General features: G+C 43.9%; 11 protein-coding genes across 11 annotated transcripts; 6 read left to right on the plus strand and 5 right to left on the minus strand.

The window, feature by feature from the left end:
- Window positions 1-16: 16 nt before the first annotated feature.
- L203_104291 (uncharacterized protein) lies at window positions 17-3,257 on the plus strand (the record flags this gene model as incomplete). The annotated part of the gene is made up of 13 exons (XM_066213678.1): window positions 17-103; window positions 163-469; window positions 524-953; window positions 1,004-1,355; window positions 1,410-1,444; window positions 1,498-1,738; window positions 1,794-1,835; window positions 1,884-1,936; window positions 1,987-2,151; window positions 2,206-2,284; window positions 2,334-2,521; window positions 2,616-2,723; window positions 2,777-3,257. 13 exons carry the CDS (start codon window positions 17-19, stop codon window positions 3,255-3,257), a joined length of 2,568 nt encoding a protein of 855 aa, XP_066069775.1.
- Window positions 3,258-4,138: 881 nt separating this feature from the next.
- L203_104292 (uncharacterized protein) lies at window positions 4,139-6,572 on the plus strand (the record flags this gene model as incomplete). Its single annotated transcript, XM_066213679.1, has 12 exons — window positions 4,139-4,280; window positions 4,330-4,404; window positions 4,448-4,547; window positions 4,595-4,747; window positions 4,839-4,960; window positions 5,097-5,185; window positions 5,236-5,392; window positions 5,443-5,463; window positions 5,562-6,036; window positions 6,085-6,223; window positions 6,271-6,337; window positions 6,391-6,572. The coding sequence occupies 12 exons, from the start codon at window positions 4,139-4,141 to the stop codon at window positions 6,570-6,572; spliced, it is 1,722 nt and encodes a 573-aa protein (XP_066069776.1).
- A 435-nt stretch (window positions 6,573-7,007) lies between these two features.
- Window positions 7,008-8,140, minus strand: L203_104293 (chorismate mutase; the record flags this gene model as incomplete). The annotated part of the gene is made up of 6 exons (XM_066213680.1): window positions 7,008-7,085; window positions 7,136-7,431; window positions 7,482-7,753; window positions 7,805-7,826; window positions 7,874-7,999; window positions 8,047-8,140. The coding sequence occupies 6 exons, from the start codon at window positions 8,138-8,140 to the stop codon at window positions 7,008-7,010; spliced, it is 888 nt and encodes a 295-aa protein (XP_066069777.1).
- Window positions 8,141-8,488: 348 nt separating this feature from the next.
- Window positions 8,489-9,040, plus strand: L203_104294 (uncharacterized protein; the record flags this gene model as incomplete). The annotated part of the gene is made up of 3 exons (XM_066213681.1): window positions 8,489-8,588; window positions 8,685-8,848; window positions 8,897-9,040. 3 exons carry the CDS (start codon window positions 8,489-8,491, stop codon window positions 9,038-9,040), a joined length of 408 nt encoding a protein of 135 aa, XP_066069778.1.
- Window positions 9,041-10,563: 1,523 nt separating this feature from the next.
- Window positions 10,564-11,703, minus strand: L203_104295 (uncharacterized protein; the record flags this gene model as incomplete). Its single annotated transcript, XM_066213682.1, has 7 exons — window positions 10,564-10,649; window positions 10,705-10,839; window positions 10,909-10,927; window positions 10,982-11,177; window positions 11,234-11,316; window positions 11,379-11,636; window positions 11,698-11,703. 7 exons carry the CDS (start codon window positions 11,701-11,703, stop codon window positions 10,564-10,566), a joined length of 783 nt encoding a protein of 260 aa, XP_066069779.1.
- Window positions 11,704-12,144: 441 nt separating this feature from the next.
- L203_104296 (uncharacterized protein) lies at window positions 12,145-12,820 on the minus strand (the record flags this gene model as incomplete). Its single annotated transcript, XM_066213683.1, has 5 exons — window positions 12,145-12,283; window positions 12,336-12,445; window positions 12,506-12,571; window positions 12,673-12,718; window positions 12,780-12,820. The coding sequence occupies 5 exons, from the start codon at window positions 12,818-12,820 to the stop codon at window positions 12,145-12,147; spliced, it is 402 nt and encodes a 133-aa protein (XP_066069780.1).
- Window positions 12,821-14,026: 1,206 nt separating this feature from the next.
- L203_104297 (uncharacterized protein) lies at window positions 14,027-15,651 on the minus strand (the record flags this gene model as incomplete). The annotated part of the gene is made up of 5 exons (XM_066213684.1): window positions 14,027-14,262; window positions 14,319-14,430; window positions 14,479-15,165; window positions 15,219-15,329; window positions 15,394-15,651. The coding sequence occupies 5 exons, from the start codon at window positions 15,649-15,651 to the stop codon at window positions 14,027-14,029; spliced, it is 1,404 nt and encodes a 467-aa protein (XP_066069781.1).
- A 254-nt stretch (window positions 15,652-15,905) lies between these two features.
- L203_104298 (uncharacterized protein) lies at window positions 15,906-17,414 on the plus strand (the record flags this gene model as incomplete). Its single annotated transcript, XM_066213685.1, has 9 exons — window positions 15,906-16,031; window positions 16,090-16,182; window positions 16,230-16,406; window positions 16,454-16,606; window positions 16,655-16,755; window positions 16,807-16,827; window positions 16,889-17,085; window positions 17,134-17,242; window positions 17,291-17,414. The coding sequence occupies 9 exons, from the start codon at window positions 15,906-15,908 to the stop codon at window positions 17,412-17,414; spliced, it is 1,101 nt and encodes a 366-aa protein (XP_066069782.1).
- A 505-nt stretch (window positions 17,415-17,919) lies between these two features.
- Window positions 17,920-18,652, plus strand: L203_104299 (uncharacterized protein; the record flags this gene model as incomplete). Its single annotated transcript, XM_066213686.1, has 3 exons — window positions 17,920-17,988; window positions 18,043-18,222; window positions 18,293-18,652. The coding sequence occupies 3 exons, from the start codon at window positions 17,920-17,922 to the stop codon at window positions 18,650-18,652; spliced, it is 609 nt and encodes a 202-aa protein (XP_066069783.1).
- Window positions 18,653-18,789: 137 nt separating this feature from the next.
- On the minus strand, window positions 18,790-19,967 carry L203_104300 (uncharacterized protein; the record flags this gene model as incomplete). The annotated part of the gene is made up of 4 exons (XM_066213687.1): window positions 18,790-18,918; window positions 18,967-19,398; window positions 19,457-19,666; window positions 19,731-19,967. The coding sequence occupies 4 exons, from the start codon at window positions 19,965-19,967 to the stop codon at window positions 18,790-18,792; spliced, it is 1,008 nt and encodes a 335-aa protein (XP_066069784.1).
- A 635-nt stretch (window positions 19,968-20,602) lies between these two features.
- On the plus strand, window positions 20,603-22,820 carry L203_104301 (phospholipase B; the record flags this gene model as incomplete). Its single annotated transcript, XM_066213688.1, has 7 exons — window positions 20,603-20,776; window positions 20,824-20,981; window positions 21,032-21,206; window positions 21,251-21,516; window positions 21,568-21,759; window positions 21,813-22,350; window positions 22,413-22,820. The coding sequence occupies 7 exons, from the start codon at window positions 20,603-20,605 to the stop codon at window positions 22,818-22,820; spliced, it is 1,911 nt and encodes a 636-aa protein (XP_066069785.1).
- Between the last annotated feature and the right edge of the window lie 41 nt (window positions 22,821-22,861).

Consider the following 22,861-nt stretch of genomic DNA (forward strand, 5'->3'; position numbering starts at 1 on the left):
CGTTATAAATTTGACAATGTCAAAAGCTACTTACGACTCCTCATCAAGCGTTTTGCAAGAGAAATCGCAACGGAAAATCATTCGCTCTCACGACCAACTCAAGGTGAAGGCTTTTGTCGTTTACAAATTATGTGCTAATTGACGTCAATTCTTGTTCATTAGCGAGGTCAAGCATGTGCGCAGTGCAAAAAGAGGCGTATCAAATGCGACGCTGATCGACCACATTGCTCTTCATGCGTCCGAAGCTATCATTTTCTCGCTCGTACCTGCCCAGACGAGGAAAGAGATGGCAAGGGAGTTCAATGCGACTATGCAGACGCAATCAATGACACGGAAGAGAACAAATCTCGCGAACCGCATGATGCGTCGGTTCGAACTGCTAAAAGAAAAGCACCTGAAACGAAAACATCTGCTACAGATCAAGACCGAGAGCAAAGAGAGACAATCAGAGAGTTGGAGAAGCAAGTTGGTTCGTGTCGTTGTTAGGAGGCACACACTGTTACCATCTAACATATCCATGTAGCAAATCTTCAAAAGGCACTCAAAAATGAATCAGACCACAGTTTGCCCTCGATCACCAGTGATTTATCAACTAGCTTCACTTATCCTGTCGATCCCATTTTGAATCCAAACTCTACTTCCATTTCTAATTTCTCTGCGTGGACTGGGGTTTCACAGACTTCTTTGCAGACTTTTCCAAGTCTTGACAATGAACCGAAACATCATGATCTTACTCCCTCTTTTCAACTTGACACTTCACGACTTTCGACTTCGCACGACGATATCATGCGGGATTCTACAAATGCCTATGAAGGTGATTCACTGCGAGCGAAATCATCGTTGGAAACATTACCTTTAGATGCGGAAGCTGGCAAGATGGGCTCAACTGTTCTCGGCATGCTATGGCCGGGATGGCCTCCATCGCTTCCTTCCCCTGCTATGCTTGACCATCTGTAAGTACTACGTCCATCTCCCACAGCATAAGCAGCTGACATTGTTTCAGCGTCGACACGTTCTTCACTATGGTTCCATCAGTTCCTAGGATTATCCATCGCCAATCTTTTCTTACTCGTCTGGCACTTCCCCCTACTCACTCGGATTTTCCTCAGAGAGCTCTTCTCCATGCCATTTGCGCTTGTGCTGCTCGATACTCTGCTGCAGTCACAGTCCGTTCTGTCCAAGATGGTATAGAAAAGTTGACTGAAGATTCAAGAAACGTAGGAGGTAGAGGCTGCACTGGTCAAGAGCCCGAAGATGAATGGTGTTTTTCGGAAAGAAATGCCATGTATGCGATGAAGTTTATAAAGTATAATCATGTTAGTGCTCGAGGTTTGTTTGAATTTGCTCAAGCCTTGGTAAGTTTCAGCTATGTAGCAAATCCGGATCAAACCAATGACAAACGCATCCAGATCATTTTGAGTCACTGGACACAAGCAAATTCTCGGTATGGTCTCTTTTAAACCGAATTCTAGAAGCAAATTGTTAACAAGGTTGTAGGTGGATGGAAGGCTGGGTTATGACGGGTACCGAGATTCGCCTTTGTGTCGGTTTGGGTCTTCATCAACATCAACCATCAGACACGCATGCTGTTCCAAACATTCGTCGATCCATCCTCGGGCCTCCAGAAAATGATGCGGAGAGGGAAGAAAGGAGAGCAACGATATACTATGCATTATGTTATGATGTGACGACTTCGGCTTCGTCTGGTTGGGTTGGCTCAATGCCTTACGATGAATTGGTAGGTCTATCTCTTGTCCGCTCTCTGCTTTTTCGATTTATGCTCATGACAGTAGACTGCAAGATTGCCGGGCCCTAGCTCAGAGTTTGACAAGGAGGTGTGTATCAAAAATTTTCTCTTATGCATTGGTGCTGATGGTGCGCAGAGTCAAATAACGGAAAATACTCAAACATACAGCTCTCCAGACATATTCTACAAGTAGGTCTCTTAATTGCTAATCTTGATCTGATGTCCCCGCCACCTTGCAGTCATCCGGTTCAAGACAGCTTTGTAATGTTCATCAAAAGCGAAATACTTCTTGGAAGGGTATGCAAATTTTTACGCAAGTTCAGAAGTATGGAAGCCGGAGACAGACTTTTGGCGAATAGTCTGCCAGAGTTCCATCAGATTGAAAAGGACATCGCATTGTTTCTGTAAGCTTAGAGCAGTACGGCAGCTAGCTAGGCTCATCTGTTATGTTTGCATAGCCTGGCATTCCCACATTCATTGCGCGATCCAGTACAACATATGAAGGGTCATTTAAAAAGCATCGATGCTGACCTCATTGTGTGTCTGATCTTCTTAACAATATGTACACCACTGAACAGATATACAGAGCGCTCATCTTGTACCCCATATTGCAGCAATTCAACTACATGAGCCGTTTGCCGATGTCACGAACGCAACTTGCAGCTCTGCTCAGAGATTGTTGACGGAATCGAGGGCATGTCTGAATATTGTCTATATGATTATCAGCAGTAGTGCCGATGTTTCTTGTGTTGTTGTCCCGATAACATCTTGTAAGTTTTTTAGTCGTTTTAAACCTGATATCTGATAATGTTGTAGTGTAAGACCTAGTATTCGAGTGATAGAACGAAACTCATGGCCAATGATATAGCTATCTGTTTGTTGTTGCGCGGACCTTGCTTCTTTTCTACCGGCAGGCTCTAGAAAATAATGACCAAGCGTCTGCACTTATCTATCACTCAGAGGTATCTGTCCTCAAGTTGGTGACTGCCGGTTTTAGCGACATGATGGAAAAACTAATTAGCAGTATAGAATGACACTCATCGCAATGACCACCCGTTTCTCCATGGCATATCGTCATTTGGTCATGGTTGAAAAACTGATGCAGCACATTGAAGAAGAGACTTTGGGTCGCCAAGTGACCAACAATGACTTCACGCATCAATCTCATGAACCCCAAACGTTCGCCTCTACAGCTGTCTACTCCCAATCTAGTTCAGTCCTTGCACATCACCATCCAGATTCCATGATGATCTTCGATCTTGACAAGGGTACTACTACCGAACGTCTCCGCGAAATTGGATTGAGCTCGCACGTGGCAATGGATTTGAAACGAGACTATGTGGGCCCCCATTCAGGTAGCAACTCTACAAGCGGTAGTGGGTTATCAGCGGGGCCCAGCCATAATGATTCGATAGGTTGGGAGGGCATGGCCGGATCACAGCCAGGGGCAAAGGCGATGGTACTAAGTCTAGGAGAGATTGATTCTGTTGGCGAATCCATCAGGTCCTAGGGCTATTCAAGAGATACCTACATGATTCTTGTTGGGTTTCGTTGCATCTAGTCGCAGCACAGCAGGGCCAGCGGGCAGTGGTTCGAGCGACAAACTTGTACATCTACCTGTTTTGAGACATGTATGGTATGCATATTTCCTCCTGCAATATGACATGATATGTCAGTATCGCTTCTTTGATTCTAGCAACACTAACATTTACATACCTTTCTAGATGGATCGTACCAAAGCCTGCAATGGTCCATATGATATCGTCCTCGCTCGACAGCCATTGCTTATCTATGCTGCTCATCACATATCACCCATACCCTTGTGATCCACCACCATGGAGCCTGCGGAGAATCTCAGACAAGCAAGTGACAAGAACCTTTTACGGCATCTCTGTTGAAGTGGAAATTCAAGCAAGCTTTCCCTCATGTTGTGACGTCACCTTTCTAGTGATGGACCTGCAAAGTCCCTTACTGCTGCTGGTATGCCGACGGCGACCTCCACCTTTTTTATGCGCCACATGGTTTCTATTTATTTATCGCCATCCTATGACCTGAATCTACAAGTATAAGAAAACCCTAATGACTTTCGGCAGACACAAAGTGGTGGAACACAATTGGGCGAGGTAACAGAAAGGGTGAAGTGCATAGGGTCAAGGGGAGCATAGAGAGAACAGCGCGGATGGCTTATATATAACCTGGCAAGTTGAGAAACTCGCTCTTCGACTTGGAACTGACATTGAGCCATATTATCGGACATTAGGCTACTCACAATATCCGCAAGTGTAAACGAAGATTGAGTCATCCCTAGAGGCTACTTTTAGATCCGGGACGGAAGGCTGGAAAAGTTTTTAAACGACTCACAATCCATCTCGAATCCTATCATAACTCATCATGTCGACATACGCCGAAAAAGACAATACTGGCGGGTCAGAGGAGAAGATGCAGGCTACGTTCGAGTACGATAAGGGAGCAGGTGATGTCGCTGATACAGTGGTGTCGGCTGTTCATGGGGAGAAGGGCGGATTGGATGGCAGTGAGTTTTGGAAAGAACAGCAGAGGGTTTTTTGACAGTTCTTGTGTAGCTGCGATCCACCCAGGGGAAGGGACTGTCCATCGTCAGCTCAAGCAGCGTCACATGGCCATGATTGCGCTTGGAGGTTAGTTGACGATCTTGTCGGTGGCTTTGTTAACGGCGGGTAGGTGCTATCGGTACTGGTTTGTTTGTCGGCTCCGGGGCAGCGCTGGCCACTGGTGGCCCCGTTGGATTATGGTTGGGTTACATTCTCATGTCAACTATGGTGTAAGTCGGTGGTTTTGGAAGCTGTTCAAGACTGATACGTCATAAAGATATTCCATGATGGTGGCACTGGGTGAAATGGCTGCTCTATACCCTGTCGCAGGGGGGTTCACTCATTATGCTACTCGTTTCGTTGATCCGTCTTTGGGTTTTGCAGTGGGTTTAAACTACTGGTATTCCTATGCGATGACTATCCCTACAGAGTGAGTTGAGCTACATAAGGGGTATTTGTGCTCATGAATGGTCCAATCTCTATTGTATTCTATCTAATTTTCATGGAATGGAATAAAACAGATTGGTAGCGGCCTCAATTGTGATCTCTTACTGGGATTCTACGACCAATGCGGCTGTCTATATCACCGTCTGTTTAATAGCCGTCTGGGTAGTCAACTTGTTTGGAGCGAGGGTTTATGGTGGTAAGCCATGATTTGCTGCTTGTTCTTTCCTGTTTCTAGGAGCCAGGAAAAGCCACGGGTAGATTGGTACCTGGGAGCTTTTCGTTGGATTGAGAATAACATTGTCATGTTTGTTTTGCTGATTTAGATTTTATAGAAACCGAATTTTGGTTCTCTTCCATCAAAGTTATCACGATAGTGGCCCTTATCATATTAGGTATTGTGCTCATGTGCGGCGGCGGACCAGTAAGAAGTCACAATTATCTCTATAAGGACTCAGCTGATGTGTGACTCAGAATCACGATGCTATTGGCTTCAGATATTGGCGCCACCCTGGAGCTTTTGCGCAAATCACCATTGAGAAAGGTAATTCAGTTATTGGGGGCCGTTGGGGTCAATTTTTGGCGTTTTGGAACGTTTTTGTGCAAGCTGCTTTTTCTTTTAATGGGACTGGTAAGTATGATTGCGATACAAACCAACGTTGCATTAACACAAGCATCTAGAAATTATCGCAACAACTCTTGGTAAGTGGTGACGTACAGCGAGTATCATGATAAGAGTTTTTTGAAGCATCGCCGCCGGATCCACTATTCATCGAAAACTCTGCTAACAATCAATTTAGGTGAAGCAGAAAACCCTCGAAAGTCCGTCCCTCGAGCTATTAAGCGAGTTTTCTTTCGACTTCTCTTCTTCTATGTCATGGGCACTTTTATCATCTCTGTTCTTGTACCCTATACTGAGCCTAACCTCCTCAACGGTTCTGGCAATGCCGCCGCTTCTCCTTTTGTCATTGCCATCAAAAACGCTGGTATTGATGCTCTTCCGTCCATAATAAACGCAGTGCTCCTCACTGCCGCTTGGTCTGCAGGCAATTCTGATCTCTATGCTTCATCTCGTACTCTGTATGCCCTTGCTTTACAAAATCAGGTGCCTAGAGTTTTCAGAAAATGTACCAAACAGGGTCTTCCCATCTGGTGTGTTGTTGTTACTGGCCTTTTCGGACTATTAGCGTATATGAACACTGGTGGTAAGAAGGCTGAAGTGGCTTTCAACTGGCTGTATACTTTATCTGCCATTACTTGTATCATCACTTGGTGGTCAGTTGATCTCATCGTCATCTACATCAGAAGCTGACATTACTTTAGGGCTATTCTATTGTCCTACCTTCGATTCTACTACGGTCTTAAGAAACAAGGTATCAGTCGGGACGATTTCCCTTACAAGGCTCCCTTTCAGCCATGGCTTTCATGGTATGGCTTCATCTTCTTCTTTGTAATTATCTTGGTATGTACATTGATTCTCTTCTGTATCTGCGCTGACGGTGCGGAAAGTTCAACGGCTTCACTGTCTTCCTTAAAGGCAATTGGAACACATCAACTTTTGTTGCTGCTTACATCAGTGAGTGACGTTTTCCAAACTAAAACATGCATTTCAACTTATCACATAGCTAGCTCTTCCTATTTTTGCGGTATGTTGGATTGGATGGAAGGTTGTCAAAGGGACGAAGATGATCCCACTTGACCAGATTGACTTTGATGCTGGTCGTCGAGAGCTTGACGAGATGGAGGAGCTCGACAGAGGAAGATTCAAGGCTGAAAGCAAATACGAAAAAATCATCAGTATTTTATTTTAACATCTCGGAGAGTTCTTTAATTATGAAGTTGAACGATTGTGTGGGGGAATCATTGTTAGTCAGATGGTAAAAATTTGTTGTTCTATCTATTGTAGTTCAACTTTGCGTAAAATTATGTATGTGGGTATCGTAAAGGCTTCGACGATCTATTCCCTAAAAGCACTCAACATAAACGAACAGGTTTTATGCTCAGTCGTCATGCCGAGGTAACCTATATTCCACTTTATGTAATAGCTTCAGATTATAACAGTGGAAAGTCGACATGTCTAGCAACCCAAAGCTAATCAAGATGGGAGCCATAACTGCCCATGATTTACCATAACGATGCCTTTTAATAGTCTGGCGCAGTCTTAAAGAGCTATTTGTATAGTCCTTTTTGTTTTGAGCTACGTTTCCCAGATGAATGTGTACACAACACAGATATATGGCAGAATATTACAGAGTCTTGCCCCCCATCCATTTATCGATTTGAGATTGGGCAACACCATCAAGACGATGAATTAGATAATCAACCTGTTCTTGATCAACTCTTGGACGTGCATCAAAAGGGAAAAAGTACATACTTCTACATCTTTGGTGAGGGGGATAACCCAATCTTTGTACATTCCAACCACTGCTCCCAGATCAATTTTTCCTCTGTTACCCATCTCTTCATCCGGCATCTCAATAACACGGCCGTCGGCATCCATCTCGCATCCATACAATCTAGCCTTGTTAGCCAATCGTACCAAAAGTTTTGCCTCAACGGCAGGTTTCGTGATTAGGTTAGCAAGGGCTTCGGTATTGGGAGGATTAGCAAGAATGTGAGGGATAAAGTCTTGTGGAGCAGAAAGAAACTTGCTCTCGGAGACAAACATTCCTGAGAGCTATCAGTCTTGACTCTGTCTTGACGAGTAACGAGTGACTTGCCAAAATGTATTCTCCTACTGAGAGCTTGAAGAACCTCGACGTCCCTCGTGGCTGAGCTTCCATAATTTCCATCATCTTCAAGCACGTTGTCTTCTCTACCGATTCCTGTAATACCTGGCACAATATGCTCAACGTAAAAGCCGAGGATGCGAGCATTGACATTTACAGAAGGATGGGCAACGGCGGGCTCATGGAGCAGTGGAGGAAATTTCTGTGGCCTGATGATGGGGTTCGGTAACTTGTCCAACGGAGTGAAGGGATGCTCATCAGGACTGCACACTACCGTTAGTTCTACCAGTGGTGCATCACATGCGCCAAGTCACCTCGTATAACGTCTAGCTTTGGCTTTTGCAGGTTCAGTTTCGGCACAAAACCAAAATTGCTTAGCTTACCATGAAAGCATTCTGTTTCGTACATGAACCATTCCAGCCAACTGCCATTAAAGTTGAGCTCGCTCTGAAAAGCTCCTCTCTCATAAATCCGTTTGTTGTAGGCGAACTGAGCTCTCTCTATAAGCACTATTACGAGATCAGCCACACTCTACATGAATACTAGAATACCATACAAAAGATGATGGTGTCCTCGAGACGAATAAGCTGAGATCTGATAGAGTCGAGGGAGAGTATTTCAGAAGGGTTGACTCCTGATGTAAAGTTCATCTTTTGTTGAGCTCAAAATGAGATGGTTAAAAGTAAAAACATTAATGAGAATAATTTTTAAATATTAACAATTAACTTTTTTTTTGAAAAGGGGGCACCTCCGCTTCCAATGTTTACTTTTCTCCTTATCGACTCTTCTCAAGATTACGTAATTTTAAGAATTGTAACAATTATTTATAAATTCTTTTTAGAACCTTTGATGTTGTAAGAATTCAAACTCCTACAAGTTCTTTTGAGTCAAAATGCAAAATGTCGAGTCTTCAACATATATATATTGCTTCTGAATGACTTGTTTCTCCTACACTCTAGTCTCTCTCAAGACAGAAAGCGGTTGAAACTTTCTACAGCATGACAGCCGAGAACTCGACGGGAGTTGATACTGCAGTGAAAGATGATACTGTAGCGGAAAACACGGCTGTAGATAATACCTCATCACGATGGATGCAAAGTGAGCGGGCTTCATTATAACCTACCTGAGCTTACCTCCTGGTTTCTTGCCTTATTCCTCCATCTTTTTCTCATTTTTCCCACCATAAATTTCAAGAAATCGATGAATGGTGGAAGAAATTAAAATCAAGCGTCGCAAGTAGATATCAATCCACCATAGACACTTTAAAATCAATGGGAAGGTCCATCCGTACAACCGTATCACGTTTCCCAGAGAAAGTCAGAGAAACCTGGCGCTGTTGCAAGAGTTGTTGTGGTCGGGTAGGTGACTCTATCTTTTGGATGATATATACTGAATAAATCGTGTAGGGCTGTGACACGAGCCCGTCCTCTCAATCTGCAGCTAGTGACACGAAGCCTGGAGACACACCTGGCGACGAAGAGGACAACGAGGACAAAAAGGACGAAAAGACAGCCGGGCCGGAATCAAATATAGAGACATCTACAAAATAAATCCACCGTATCGTTCCCATAGCTAACGTCCTTTTTCTCTTTGCTAGACGGGATAGAAAAGACTTGCAAAATTACCTTGCCGCAACGACGTCCCATGAATGCCAGCACTTTTTCGCTCTTCATAGTTTTGTTGCCAACATATATTTGCAACAATGCACCTCTTCACCATGGCTTGCTAAACTTTGCTTATCTTGTCGACTTTAGTTAAATCGGGTAACAAGATGAGGACAAAGTTCGATCCGATATCTCTGACAGACTGCATATCGCGGTCAACCGGTATAAGAGGTAGGCTGTTGATATCTTGAGTAAACATGATGCCATCGAATCTAGAGCCATGCTTGGCTCCATTTGCGATATCTCTCCCTGAGGGCAAGAAGTTTTTCCGCCTACATGGCCACTATCTGCTTGGCAACACTCAATGAGGGATGAATCTTTGGTCAATCATGGAAAGCTTGATACGTTGTCAGAAAGGTCGAACGAGGTTAACATTGGCAGTGACATCTCGGTACGTTACAGAGTCAAACTCTTGGGTATAGCATTGCACAGTTTTATTGCTGACATCTTTTTGGAATGGCTGGTAGTCACTGCAACCTGCTTACAACCCAATCTCGACCCTAATCGTCCAAAGTAGGTCGTAGTGTTTGAAACCAGGGAGTGTACCTCTGGCACATTGGAGAGAAAAGTTGAACACTCTAGACCAGGTACTTTCAGAGGTTTTGACACTTTTGCTATCATCCACGGCAAAGAGGAAGGCGTAAAGATCTCGGAAAGCGAAATCACTATACTCAGAGAGTAAATCCATGATACCTCGATGAGCATTATTGACTTGCTTGATCTATCCTAGGTGTCTGGCTCACAGTAAACCGTTGGTGCATTCAAATGGCCTGCTGTGACCATTAACCCTGCTAAATGTTCTTATGCTATTCACCGTACCAACCTATCATTCGAGGGATACTCTCTTTTTACGCATGCGCCTGTCACTAAAGTCACTCCTGTGGATGGAGCCGTTGAAGAGCATATTTGGTGTGTACAGATCTCTAGAGGGAATACCAAGGCAGTCATCTTGTACTGCCAGAGATTTAAGGGCTTACTACTCCAATGTTAGGTACCTTCATAGCGCTCATAGACATTGATGCTTACTGAGGATTGCTCCAGTCTAGGCAGTCCAATGTTTCCCAAACTCAATCGCCTTGAAGTCTCCTCTCACACATAACATGTCTACGTTTTTCCCTCAACCGCTTTTACTCTGTAACTGCAAGGTCTGACCAGTCTGTTGTGCTCTATGTCTTGTCAAATTGATGTTGACTGGAGAAGGTGGTCCCAGTGTTCCAAAAGTGTTCATGGTCACCCCGGAAAGGTTGGAGAAGTTGAGGGAAAAGGTCAAGAACAAGTGATACCAGAATGATGCCTGGATAGTTTGGAAAGCCATCACAACACTATATGCAGATCTTGGATTTACATTTTATACATACACGAGAATCCTCAGCATTGCATAGAACAATGCGACTTTCGAATGACCAAAATCACCAGGGAATCTCAAGAGGACCAGATTTATCCAACACCTCTTCGCCAAGTACCTCCTCAGCGTTCCCAATACCCTTGGCGCCCACTGCACTCGTCATCAGCTTGGGATGGTGTAGGCGCTGTGGGTTTGTGGAACTTACAAGGAGCCCAAAATTTGCCAGTCATATCGAGATTGAGCTTGTTGACAAATTCAGCAAACGGCTTGGCAGCTTCATCGGGAGTGACCGCTCCCATCTTGTCATAGAATTGTTCCATACCAGCATCTTTGGTCATATCTGTAAAGATGACAATCTGTCAGAGCTCAAGAAGAGATTTTCAGAAACATTGCACAATCTAAAACTCACCGGTCTTTAAGAATCCAGGCTGCAATTGATTAGCAATCCAGCCTTGCTTGTCCTTCCAGATAAGGCTACTTACGTGAATCATGGCGATGGAAACCCCTCGTTCTTTAAGATCATAGCTGAGGAGATGTCCAACCATGTTTTCAGCAGCTTTGCTTCCATGGTGGCCAAAGGCGCCGCCTCCTTCGGATTCTGTGCGGAGGGTAATAGAGCCTGCCTCGGAAGTGACCAGCGCAATTCGAGCATCTGGAGCCAGAGATGAGGCCATCAAACTAGGTGATAGGTTAATGCAAGATTGAGTGGAGTTCTCGGAGAGTGAGATGCTCACAGCGCTTGCACTACAAAGACAGGAGCAATAGAACAAACGGTGTACATCAACACCTCATCTTTCCAACTCAATTCCTCCAGTTTCTAAAGAATCCCACAGAACATCAGCGTGGATGGAAGAGAGCATACCAACCAAAAACACTGACCTCTGGCTTGAGAACACCAGCCACATAAACCACGATATCAACGGCTGCACCTTGCAAGCCATCTACAATTTTCTTTCCGCAATCTTCCCGAGAACAGTCCACATCTTCAATAATATTTACGCCCTCCGGGAAGACATCAGCAGATGCAGAGCCGCGCACTGTAGCAAACACGTTTGCTGGAGTCAATTGGGAAGAGTAATGTTTAACGAGGACAAGACCAAGTCCGCGTGAGGCGCCAACTACCAGTACGTTGTGAAACTATTGCTGAAAGCTCAGCCCAAGCTCCTTGTCTAGTACTTCAAGCAACGTCAACACTTACAGACATTTCAAGAGGTATAAGTAAGTTGATATATTGAGTGTTCATAGATAATGTGACGATGAAATACTTTCATTTTTATAAATATCACAAGACAATTACTCATGATGTCAATAATAGAGCGGAAAAGAAAAGTGGAGGCTAATGTTGACATTTCAACTTGATGAATTTTGGCTGAGTTTGTAATACAGCTAGGGTTCTTATACACTTTTATCTCAAGATCCTTGCATTTTCAGTCTTACATTACAATAAAACTCAACAGTTGGAGGCACTAGCATAGCTAGGGCAAGTGAGAGGCCTTGTTAGAAAGCTGGAATGCTGCACAACTTGAGCCAGTGATGCGCATATGAATGCATTTCGTAATGAACAATGCGTTGTGTCTTGTTATCTATACTTCTTTTCCTTAATATGCAGCTTCAATCCCCTTTTGACTAAACATCACCCCGATTGTTAACGGTGAGAGCCCCGGCTGGCGCCAGTACCATGGGTGTCACCTCCTCCTCGAGCAGGGTTCAGGTTAAGCTTATAGTTATGTGCAAGATCGCCTTTGTGAACTTTTCCATTCTCAAGGATCAAGACAATGGCCGCTCTGCAAGGTAGTAATTAGCCTTTGGAGTGAATTGCAATTCGGATATACTCACTCTACAGACTTATCTTTGACATTCTTTGCATCCCCGAAAAAGACATTCTCAATTTCTTGTTTTGAGATCTCACCTAGAGATCCAGTGTGCCCAGAAGTGGCGGATTTAAACTATATAATCCACACTGTCAGCACTCCCTTCAGCCTTTTTCAATGACTCGCAACACCTACAATAGCGAATTGGCCAATAAATCGAGCAAGAGCAATAGACTTGTCTCCTTCCAGCCAGCGTTGGTACTGCAAAAGTCACGTTAGCACCACGTATTTAATACACTGTACCTTGGCATCCAGTCCATCCAATCATGCTTGTACTTTACCATTGACAAGACCACACTCACCTCTGCAACATCATCTACAAATACCATATACTCATCCTCATGTTCGCTGTGATGAAATGACTTGGTTAGATGACGTGGCACATCGAGAAGGAGTGAGGTGAGCTTACTTGGGCTTGTACACAACAGCGGTGGCGGTTCCAGCAGACATAGTTATAGTTTTAAAGTCTTTAATATATGTATATAGAAAATGTATTTATGGTAACGGAGAAAGAAATTCGAAAAAGAGATTGGGCAATTGGAAGCTCTTTATATTGTTGCAACATAACGAATCGTTTATTTAGTTGAGTGTTATGACGTCATTATCACACAGCGGACATTGCCGCCTTCTCCTTTATCAATGACGCATGATTTTGCTTCCGCTAATGGTTGGAAGAGATCCATGCGCATTCCTCTCAGATCTCATCTTTCAATTACTTTCTTTTCTTAAAACGCATTATATCTATCATGATATCTATTTGCAGACTCTTCGCCCATTTGCTATTTCAAGCACGTTAATAACTATCGAGCTCGATACTGCTAACATATGTAGCAATATCTGCTTCTCAAGCTCGCCAACACGACATGCGCCTATGTCTTGTGAACTAACTCGAAAAGTTTTGTTATACCCGATATATTAATGATTGGTTTTCCTTAGACTTTTGTGTACCTATTGTTCACAAATATTAGGCCTCTCAAGGATTGACTATTATTGACCTTGTCTCCAAACATCATTGGTTGGAGGCTTCCATAAATGAGAAGACTCGCAACTATTAGGGGCATCGATATCTTGTCAAGTTGTTTTTTCTAATGCTGAAAGCCGCTCTTAGCAGTTATTCGATGTACATCTGCATTGCCTGGCATCTACATTCCCTCCGAGATGTTTTCCACGGCTGCTTGAAAACCCTCCAAAGTGATTTTTCATGTTCATGCTGTATCTTGGCGCTTGTCTTGCTCAGATGGCTTTTCTTTATCCCTGCCATCAATTGTATCCATATATTGTGAGGAATAGTTGATTACTCAAACACGAACGAAACAGTAGACCCCAAATGTACGTCTTAATACGGCTGCTTGATATTCCAGAACATCTGCACTGCGATACTTGGCTGTGTTGACTATCGCATTATGGGATCTTTTCATTACCTGCTATCTTTGCAGCAAGCTTTTAGATTAAATGATTTTGGAAATGCCATTTTGAAAGTTATAATACGATCAACACGAGACTCTGTAAGCCACAGTTGAAGACATGTTAAGCGATGTGGGGACGAGGGTGATTGAAATGAAGTCTAGAATCAGTCTCCACTGATGCAGATGATTCAGCTGTCCAACACATGTTGTTTTCTACATGTCTGATGCCAGGCTTCGTGAAGCTAGCGACCTAAACTTCGATAACATCCAGCTCACCCATCTCTTCTTCCCCAGCATCATTCTTGGTCACGCCTTTGACGAGTTCTTCTACATGATCTTCCTTGGTCTCGTTCCCTTCGTCTCTTTGCAACAATCCCACGAGACGCTCGATAGTGTCCCCGATTTGCTGATCGGTCTCAACTTTATGAAGATTTCGTACAACCCAGTATACGCCTCGTTTTCGGAGGGTTTCTCGACCAGTAAAAGCTGCAATGAAAGTTAATAGTGTATCTCGCACTACGCAAAAGAACCGCGAGACGTACTAGTAGCGAGCAAAAGTAGTATCTCTATACACATCATCCTCAAGACAGTGTCCTTCTCGCGTTCTTTTTCGGGCGGCAAGAACTGCAATGTCGGTGGAAGTTGTTCCATCTCCTACAAGTGCATGAGCTTTGACATCTGATACCAACAACATGAACCAACATCAACATCGTACTCCTCGGGTCCCATTATAGGAGCTAAAACCCATGGCAAAACATCTACGCCTTTGATTAACCTCGATGGGTCATTCGGTAGTCTGACTCTATCTTCTTCACTTGCTAGAAGCCAGCCCATATTTGCTCTATCCATGGCACAGTTCTTAATACATCCCAAAGCACCACCTCTCCTTATTGTGTCAGGATGGCCCGTATAAACAACAATTTTTGAGAGAAGGGGTTCGTCATCCTCAGAAGGCTGGGATTCTATAGGCTGGGGAAAAGGTGGTTGAGGAGTAAGTAGAGCTTGACGAGTGGAAGGTGTCATGGAAATGTTGGCAAAGACAGAGGCAAGGAAATGACATTCACCCTTACGCTTGCCTTTACCATCTTTTACTCCCTCTGAAGCGCCGTCTTCAAAAGCTTGAACGAGAGCGCGGACAGCTTCTATCTCGCGCTCGGGTTCCTGGCCAGCTTCCATGTTGGGAGGCCCGATGACAGGATCACGAAAGTCAGGATGGAGATTGGATGAGCTCGAAGCCGAGGACGGCAAAAAGTAAGGGGGATAGTGCTTGGACTTTGGAAGAGGAATAATGGGGATGGTAAGGTTGACTAGAAGTGGGATGAGGGAAGAGTGAGAAGTAATATTGGAAAGAAGCATTGATGTGAGAGGCGAGAGAGGTGATGTTGTATACTAGGAACAACAAATGAGACACATGAATTTCATTCTACTTATATGTTACTTACCACAGTATAGGATACCAGCCAAACGAGAAACTCTTTGTCAACAATATGTCTGGCGACGGCAAGAGTATCTGAAAGGTTGACCAAGGCTGAGAGAGCATCATGGGCGATAAACTGTATTGCGATTCCATTAATATGGTTGAACATTACTTGGTTTCCGACCATTCCATTCACTCACAGCCTGATCCCGACAGAGATATGTTAAATCTTTTAAAGCCTTAACTTTTATATCGTCCTCGTCCGATCCGTCTTTCCTCTTGTTTGGAATGAGTCCTTCACCACCACCTGAAGAGATTCCGGCAAAAGAAGAGGGTATAAATATATTGCGTTGAGCAGCATTTTTAGGAGTATGCCCTATGAGGTTTTGAAGCGCCAGATGCCTGGCTGATGGGTTTTTTGAGTCAAGAAATTGAAAAAGTTCTATCAAAGAACTCATTCTGCTTTGTATTTTTGTCTTGAAAGAATTGTAGAAACAGAATTTTTGTTTTTGTATACTGGTGGAGGCAAGATTCTATTTTCCCACGGTGTATTCTTTTACATCTCTTGTCTTTGCATTTTATCTCTAGAAATCTACAACTACAATAATCAATTATCATTTTGAAAAGAATACGGACCAAATCTAGAGTCATTCAACATTTTAAATATCAGGTCTAATTAAGCTCCTAATTTACGAGGTCCCCAACCTCCAAAATGCTCTCTACATTCCGGGCACCTGCCAAGGATATTGAGCTGGCAAATCCACCAACAGACTCCATCTCAAATATCGCCTTCTCTCCCACTGCCGATATTCTTGCAGTAGCAAGTTGGGACAACAATGTATGTGGATACAAATGTAAACTGACTCCTATGGTAACTGACAGATGATTTGTTGTAGATTAGGCTGTATGATGTAAATTCTCAAGGGCAGAACCAAGGAAAGGCTATGTATTCCCACCAAGGCCCAGTACTGGATTTGACTTGGTCGGCAGTATGTTGATCTGAGCGTTTTGTTTTTGCGACTGACCAAGCATTAAGGACGGACAATATTGTTTCTCTGCTGGTTGTGACAATGCCGTACAAATGTACAACGTTCAAACACAGCAACCTCAACAAGTCGCCCAACACGACGCTCCTATCAAATGTGTTGAATTTGCCGAGGTACCAGGAAGTGGTCAGGTCTTGATTACAGCAGGTTGGGACAAGAAGTTAAAAGTGAGCTGTCCGACATGTCTTGTTTTAACATCTGTTAATTTTACAAGTATTGGGATTTGAGATCATCTAATCCAATTGCTACAATTGATCTTTCTGACAGAGCATATTCAATGGATGTTGCACAATCTTTACTTGTGTGTGCTACAGGGGACCGTCAATTGCATATCATCAATCTCTCTAATCCCACAGCGATATTCAAGGTCAGAACCATGAGATGAAGGTCACGCTGTAAAGTTGATGGACCATAGTCTATTGAATCGCCATTGAAATGGCAAACTAGAGTCGTTAGTTGTTTTCCGACAGGAGATGCCTTCGCCGTTGGAAGTATAGAAGGACGAGTTGCAATACAGTAGGTTCAAATATTATTTTCTGTGATCAGACATTGACCACCGTACAACAGATATCCTGGAGAAGATGACAAGTGAAACCTTTACGTATCCTCTTGGACGATAGTGCTGACGCAAGTTCCTAAAATTGTATAGACGGAACTTCTCCTTCAAATGCCATCGTTACGATATCCCTACAGGAACTATGCCTCGAACGCCTGCTATCAGTGGTTCCCAGAATGTTTTTGCGATCAATACTCTCACTTTCCACAAGATTCAGGGGACTTTTTGTTCTGGCGGAAGTGATGGTAGTCTGACATTTTGGGACGGCATTTCTCGTACAAAGCTCAAAAGCATGTCTTTTTTCCGTACAACTGTTCATATTACTGATAATGACGCAGCATTCTCTTGCAAGGAATTAAACAATGGAGACACCGATATTCGGCCTCCCAGATTTGGAACACCGATCGTCTCTTCTTCATTCAATCATAACCAAGAAATCATCGCTTAGTAAGCTTGTCTGTGAGTCTCAAACATGACTATATCTGATTATGTTAGCGCTCTCTCGTACGACTGGTCCAAGGGACATGGTGGCGTACCGCCAGCGGGACAAAACACCACAAAGGTCATGTTACACCACGTCAAACCTGAAGAGGTCAATAAAAAACCAAAACGAGCTTAGATTGACAGATAGGGTGTGAGAGGTGGTTGTAGAGGTACTATTCTTGGGAGGCTAGAAAAGATTTGATTATTGTCATAGCATGACAAAATGAGTTCAAATTAAATCTGTATTCAAGCCAATGAATCATACTCATAATGAGATAGTATTTAAGTATCCACTGATCGATTGAAGCAGTGTGGCTGTCGAATTTATAATTGTAATCGCTGCCCCTTGTCTTTCTCAAAAGACCTGAAAGCACTTAGGTCTTTCTGTTTCGGACCTACCAAAGACCTTTGAAAGGTCCGACTGGCGTTGGTAGAGACATAGAAGAAAGGTTCAATTCGGAGTTTAAAAAACTCAAGTTCTTGTAGTTTACCATATAAACTTCTTGGTTACTCTCTATCAACATTTATGTTTGACCATGCTCTCGTAGATGTTCACCTACTATACATACAATTCTATAACCTGAGGACTTCTATAGACCCCAGACCTAAGATTGATTAAAATAAGTAACAACTCTGTTTCTATGGCGTCCTTTAATAAAGAAGAGGGAGACATTGTCGCAAAATTCATTGAACGCCTTATCGCTGAACAGGTAAATGCTAAACTGCGAGCCAGATCAAAGATTTGCTGACGCTTTAACGAGTAGTCAAGTTATGTAGGGATTTGTCAACCTGGAGATTTCAAGTCTCCTGCTTACCGAGTTATCCTGCCAAACCCATCTGATCCCCGTCTCGGTCGAGGATATCATTCTTGTTGGGAAGAAGTGCTGTTGGAGACCGAAGATAGAAAAGACATTGATGGACTTTTCGGCATTATTAAAGGGCTTGTACGTAATCTGCCTTTTCGTTAAAGTACAAGGATATGTTCATGATATGGACGATACTGAGATCGGTTAGACGTCAAAACCGGGAGGCCCACTCGCCGTCCGACACATTCTAAATCCATCACAAAACAAAGATGAAGGTCTTCGTCTTATATGGCCAAAAGACGGCCAAATGGGTGAAGATGAGATGGGCGATTGGCCGAGAAGAGATCAGATGATCAGGGAGGGTAAGACAGTCAAGGCCCCGGATGATAATCCAGAATTTATACCTTTTCACGGGTTTCCCGCCATGAACTTGGCATCAATCCCCTCTTCATATCCCATGTTACCACCTCCTGCACCATTCGAACCGTATGGGATACATGCCGGATCAATCCAAGACGGGTGGTTTTTTGTGCGAGGAGGCAGACTTGATATCGAAATGTCAGAGTAACGCTTGAGTGACTTGGAGCCGGATTATTGAACAAAGCAGAACTGGCTATCAAGCATTGTAAGCATTACCAATTGATACTATGCATACCCAATAAGTCATGAACTGTTTGTGAACAAAAAAAAAGTACGATTTTGCTGTCATAATCTTGCTCTCTGGTATTTGTACCATATCTTTGGCGCAAGTTGCCAGTCGTGTTTCTCAAGATTTGGATGGAACACGTCAAAGTCCGATTTTTCGAGTTTTTTCAAGTAGTTTTCCGCCGGTACCTATCATGATTGAAATCAGCTAAAGTCGACACTTGAGTCAATACTCACAGCTGATAGAAAGATGGGCATGACGTGTCTAGGTACTACCTTGCCGCCATTTTCCTTCAAATCTCTCCTAGCAGTGATTAACTCGTCCATTCCCCTTGTACCAATTTCCCAACAAGCATCCTTAAGGCCCTTTGCTTGAGCGCCTTTCCGAAAAAGTTCTTCTTCCACTAATCCATGCTTTTCGCACAAGTCTGCAGGAATGTTGGTTTGTCGCTTTTGAGTGACAAGGATAGGAAGATTACGGAGGAGTGAGACGACGGTAAGGAGGGTAGACACATGTGAAAGCGTGTGAGATATATGTGCGGTTGACGGATCTGCCGGAGGAAGGAGTATGGGTAGAGGTCCAAGTAATAAAGCTGTAGAGAGTGGAGTGTGTATGGAAATATGGGATTCGAGACTAGCGGCCGCTGGAGGGAGCGACATCGTCTTGGTCTGTTTCAAAAATCAGCTCGACAAACAGCAACAATCGAATTGGATGAATGAGGCCTACTCTAACATCAATCATCTGATTGAGATAATACCTCTGTACAGGTCTATGTTGCTTCAAATCCGTAAGCAAAAGGGCCACAGGATGTTGTGGCACTGGTGAGTTTTGTGAGTCTGACGTATATATCGTTTTGAGAACATCTTTCCAAAACTGAAACCTCATGGCAGCCAGAGCAGGCTGTTTCACTGATACACCAATCGAGTGCAATTCAAGCTGTAGACAGCCATCAACACGTCAAAACGACAAAAAGCCGCTGCAGCCGAAAAAGGTGTCCTACATTAAAAGCTCTCCAAGCCAGCCACCAGGACCTTTCTCTCTGTGGCCAAAAGTAAGAGCAGAGCCATGCTTCGGGGTCTAACCGTTTGACCAGTGACGAGCAATATTCCAAAGGTGCTTGAGGTCCTGCTGACGAAACTCGAGTGTTGGATGTTGAGCTAGAGCTTGAAGCAAAAGTTTTTGAGCAGATGATAGGAAGTCGAGCCGTAGGTCTATACAAATTCAATACTGGGCGCATTTTCATCGACAAATATATGTCAAATGGTGTTCAAGTTTTAAAAGATGGATATGGAATAAATAATTATAAAATTCAGTTCTATGGGTCTGACGTGTCATTTTTTGTGTCCGATAAAATATGAATTGTATGGATGCCATACTTTAACTTGAAAAGTTGAACTGTAAAAGATGTCCTTGTCTATGAGCATCTCTTGCTTTCTTTTCTTTTTTTGCTCCATGACGCTGCCAATGTAGCTCATAGCTTCCACTCCTGTCCCTCTTCAGGCCGACTCTACATACACACCTAAAGTTGCGCTATGGACGACCCATCCTATCGCTAAGAGAGGCTGGCCGAAAGACCTACATCATTTCCTCGTGGCGGTGTTGCTGCACCTCACAGCTCTCAACTCAACGTGCATGCTGTGGGTCAAGAAAGAGGACAGCTATGCTTCTTACGGCGGCCGAATGCCAGGATGGATGGCGATGACGTGGTACGTCAAACTCGGTTATCCATTGTATCATCTTTCGAGTTATAAATCTTTTTTCCTTCTCTTTTTCTTTTTCTCTTTCAATTTCAATTTTATTATTAATTTTAAATAAACACATCACATCACAACTCTATCGTCTCAAAACATCCTATCTTGATCTCATGATATAATGCTGGTACAATCTGCCGGCATTGCACTCGGGTTCCTCGCTATTACGGCACTCGCAGTACCTCCAGACGTCTCACATAAAGAGCTTTTGGCAGAGAGAGGCGTTGGAGACAAGTCGTACGCACCATACAAGGTGGATTGTCCCACTGAATGGGTCTGGGTCCGAAATGCTACTGTAAGCGTATACAATCCCCGTAGAATGGTCATTGATTTTCCGGCAAGACTGGGATGGCTACAGGCGAACGGGCATATATACAAGCTCGGGAACGACTGGTGAAACCGGCTGTCGAGACGATGATGGCATCTCATGGCTTGGGAAAGCCTCCCCGAACGCCTGTCATAGGCGTGGCTTTGGCAGGAGGTGGATACCGGGCCATGCTGTGAGTTTTAAAACTCCGACTGTTGAATGGGACTGATGTTATTGGTAAAGTACTGGGTTGGGAGGCATCATGGGCATGATGAACCAAAGTAAGGAAGGGTCAGATAGTGGACTCGGTGGCTGGTTGGAAGGGGTAACTTACTGGGCGGGGTTGAGCGGTGGCAGCTGGGCCACGGGGTCCTTCATGGCCAACGGTGGTCAGCTTCCAAGTGACCTTCTCAAGAATGTAAAGTACTTGAGTCTGAAGTTAATGCTTACCATGCGTCTCAGCTCTGGAATATGGATTCCAACCTTGTCTTTCCCAAGGATGACAAAGCTACTTTTTATTCAAATCTGTATACTGAAACAACGGCTAAAGAAGACCAAGGCTTCCCCACCCAGATAACGGATCTTTGGGGATTAGCTATCGCATCGCATGTCTTGCCAACAAATTATCAACTGTCAAATAACCCAAACCTCACCATTTCTAGTCTCCCTTCTGTTGTCGCTGCAATGGGGAATGCCAGTTTGCCAATGCCTATTATTATCGCTGCCGAGTTTGTCTATTGCACCGTTCTTGTGTGTGGAATTTGCTGATGAAACGATAGGCGAGAAGCGGGAGAACTTGTAGTTGCTGAGAATGCTACAGTTTGGGAATTCACCCCTTATGAATTTGGCTCTTGGGCATTTGGCAGCACATACAAGAGCCCCGGCGCCTTTACATCGGCAGAATATCTTGGTAGTGAGGTCAACAATGGGACAGCGAACGGAACTTGCTGGAAAGGTTTTGACCAACTATCGTGAGCACTGTTTCATGCCAGATCAAAACGGCAGCTCCAACGTCTTGCTTTAGTTTTGTCATGGGAACGTCTGCGACATTGTTCAACAGCGCTTTTCTTGCCATCAATGGATCAGAGTCTGGTGTTCTCTCTTCATTGGTGGCGTCTATTCTCGGCAAGTTGGGAGAAGCACAGGTCGACATCTCGCGAATTCCCAATACATTTGCCAACTACAACCCTACGGAAAACCCAATCTCCAGCTTTGAATACCTGACGCTCGTTGACGCGGGCGAAACTAACCAAAACGTGCCCCTTGAGCCCTTGCTCGTCCCTGTCAGAGAAGTGGATGCAATTATCGCTTTTGATTCTTCATTCGACACAGAGACCATCTGGCCTAATGGAACGGCCCTTAGAACCACCTACGAGAGGGCCAAGATTTTAGCAAATAATGAAAACGTCCGAGTGAGAATGCCAGAGGTACCGAGTGAGAATGGTTTCATCAACGGAGGCTATAACTCTAGACCAACCTTTTTTGGATGTAATGATACCACCACCCCCTTGATCATATACGTTCCGCACTATCCTTGGAGTTATGCTGCCAACACATCTACTGTAGGTTGCTCATCTAATTCTAGAGAAAACATTGCTAACAAAAGGTATTATGCGCGCTGTAGTATCAACTCGCTTATGAGAACAAAGAGGCTACTCAGGTTATGTACAACGGCCTCCGATCCTTAACGTTGAATGGTACCGTCGAAACTTGGCCCACCTGCCTAGCTTGTGCTCTTACAGACAGAGCCTTTTCCTATACGTCTCAAAACCGCTCTTCCACTTGTCAATCATGCTTTGACACTTGGTGTTGGGCAGGGGATGATAATACTACAAACCCCGGAACTTACAGCCCAACTGTTGGAAGTGTTCCACCTTGGTTGATGAATAAAGGACTTAGTAAAGGTGTAACTGATGCACCCGGAAGTGCAGACAGTACCATCACTACTAAGCAAAACGGCGCCCGGATACCATACATCAATACTTGCGCCGTCATCATGTCATTCGCATTATCGTTGTTAGCTTTGATTTGAGAAGTACTTTTTTTTTTACGATTTATAATAATCCTGTCCAC

The sequence above is a fragment of the Cryptococcus depauperatus genome, chromosome 5 (genome assembly GCF_001720195.1).
Source record: "Cryptococcus depauperatus CBS 7841 chromosome 5, complete sequence".
Lineage (NCBI taxonomy): Eukaryota > Fungi > Basidiomycota > Tremellomycetes > Tremellales > Cryptococcaceae > Cryptococcus > Cryptococcus depauperatus.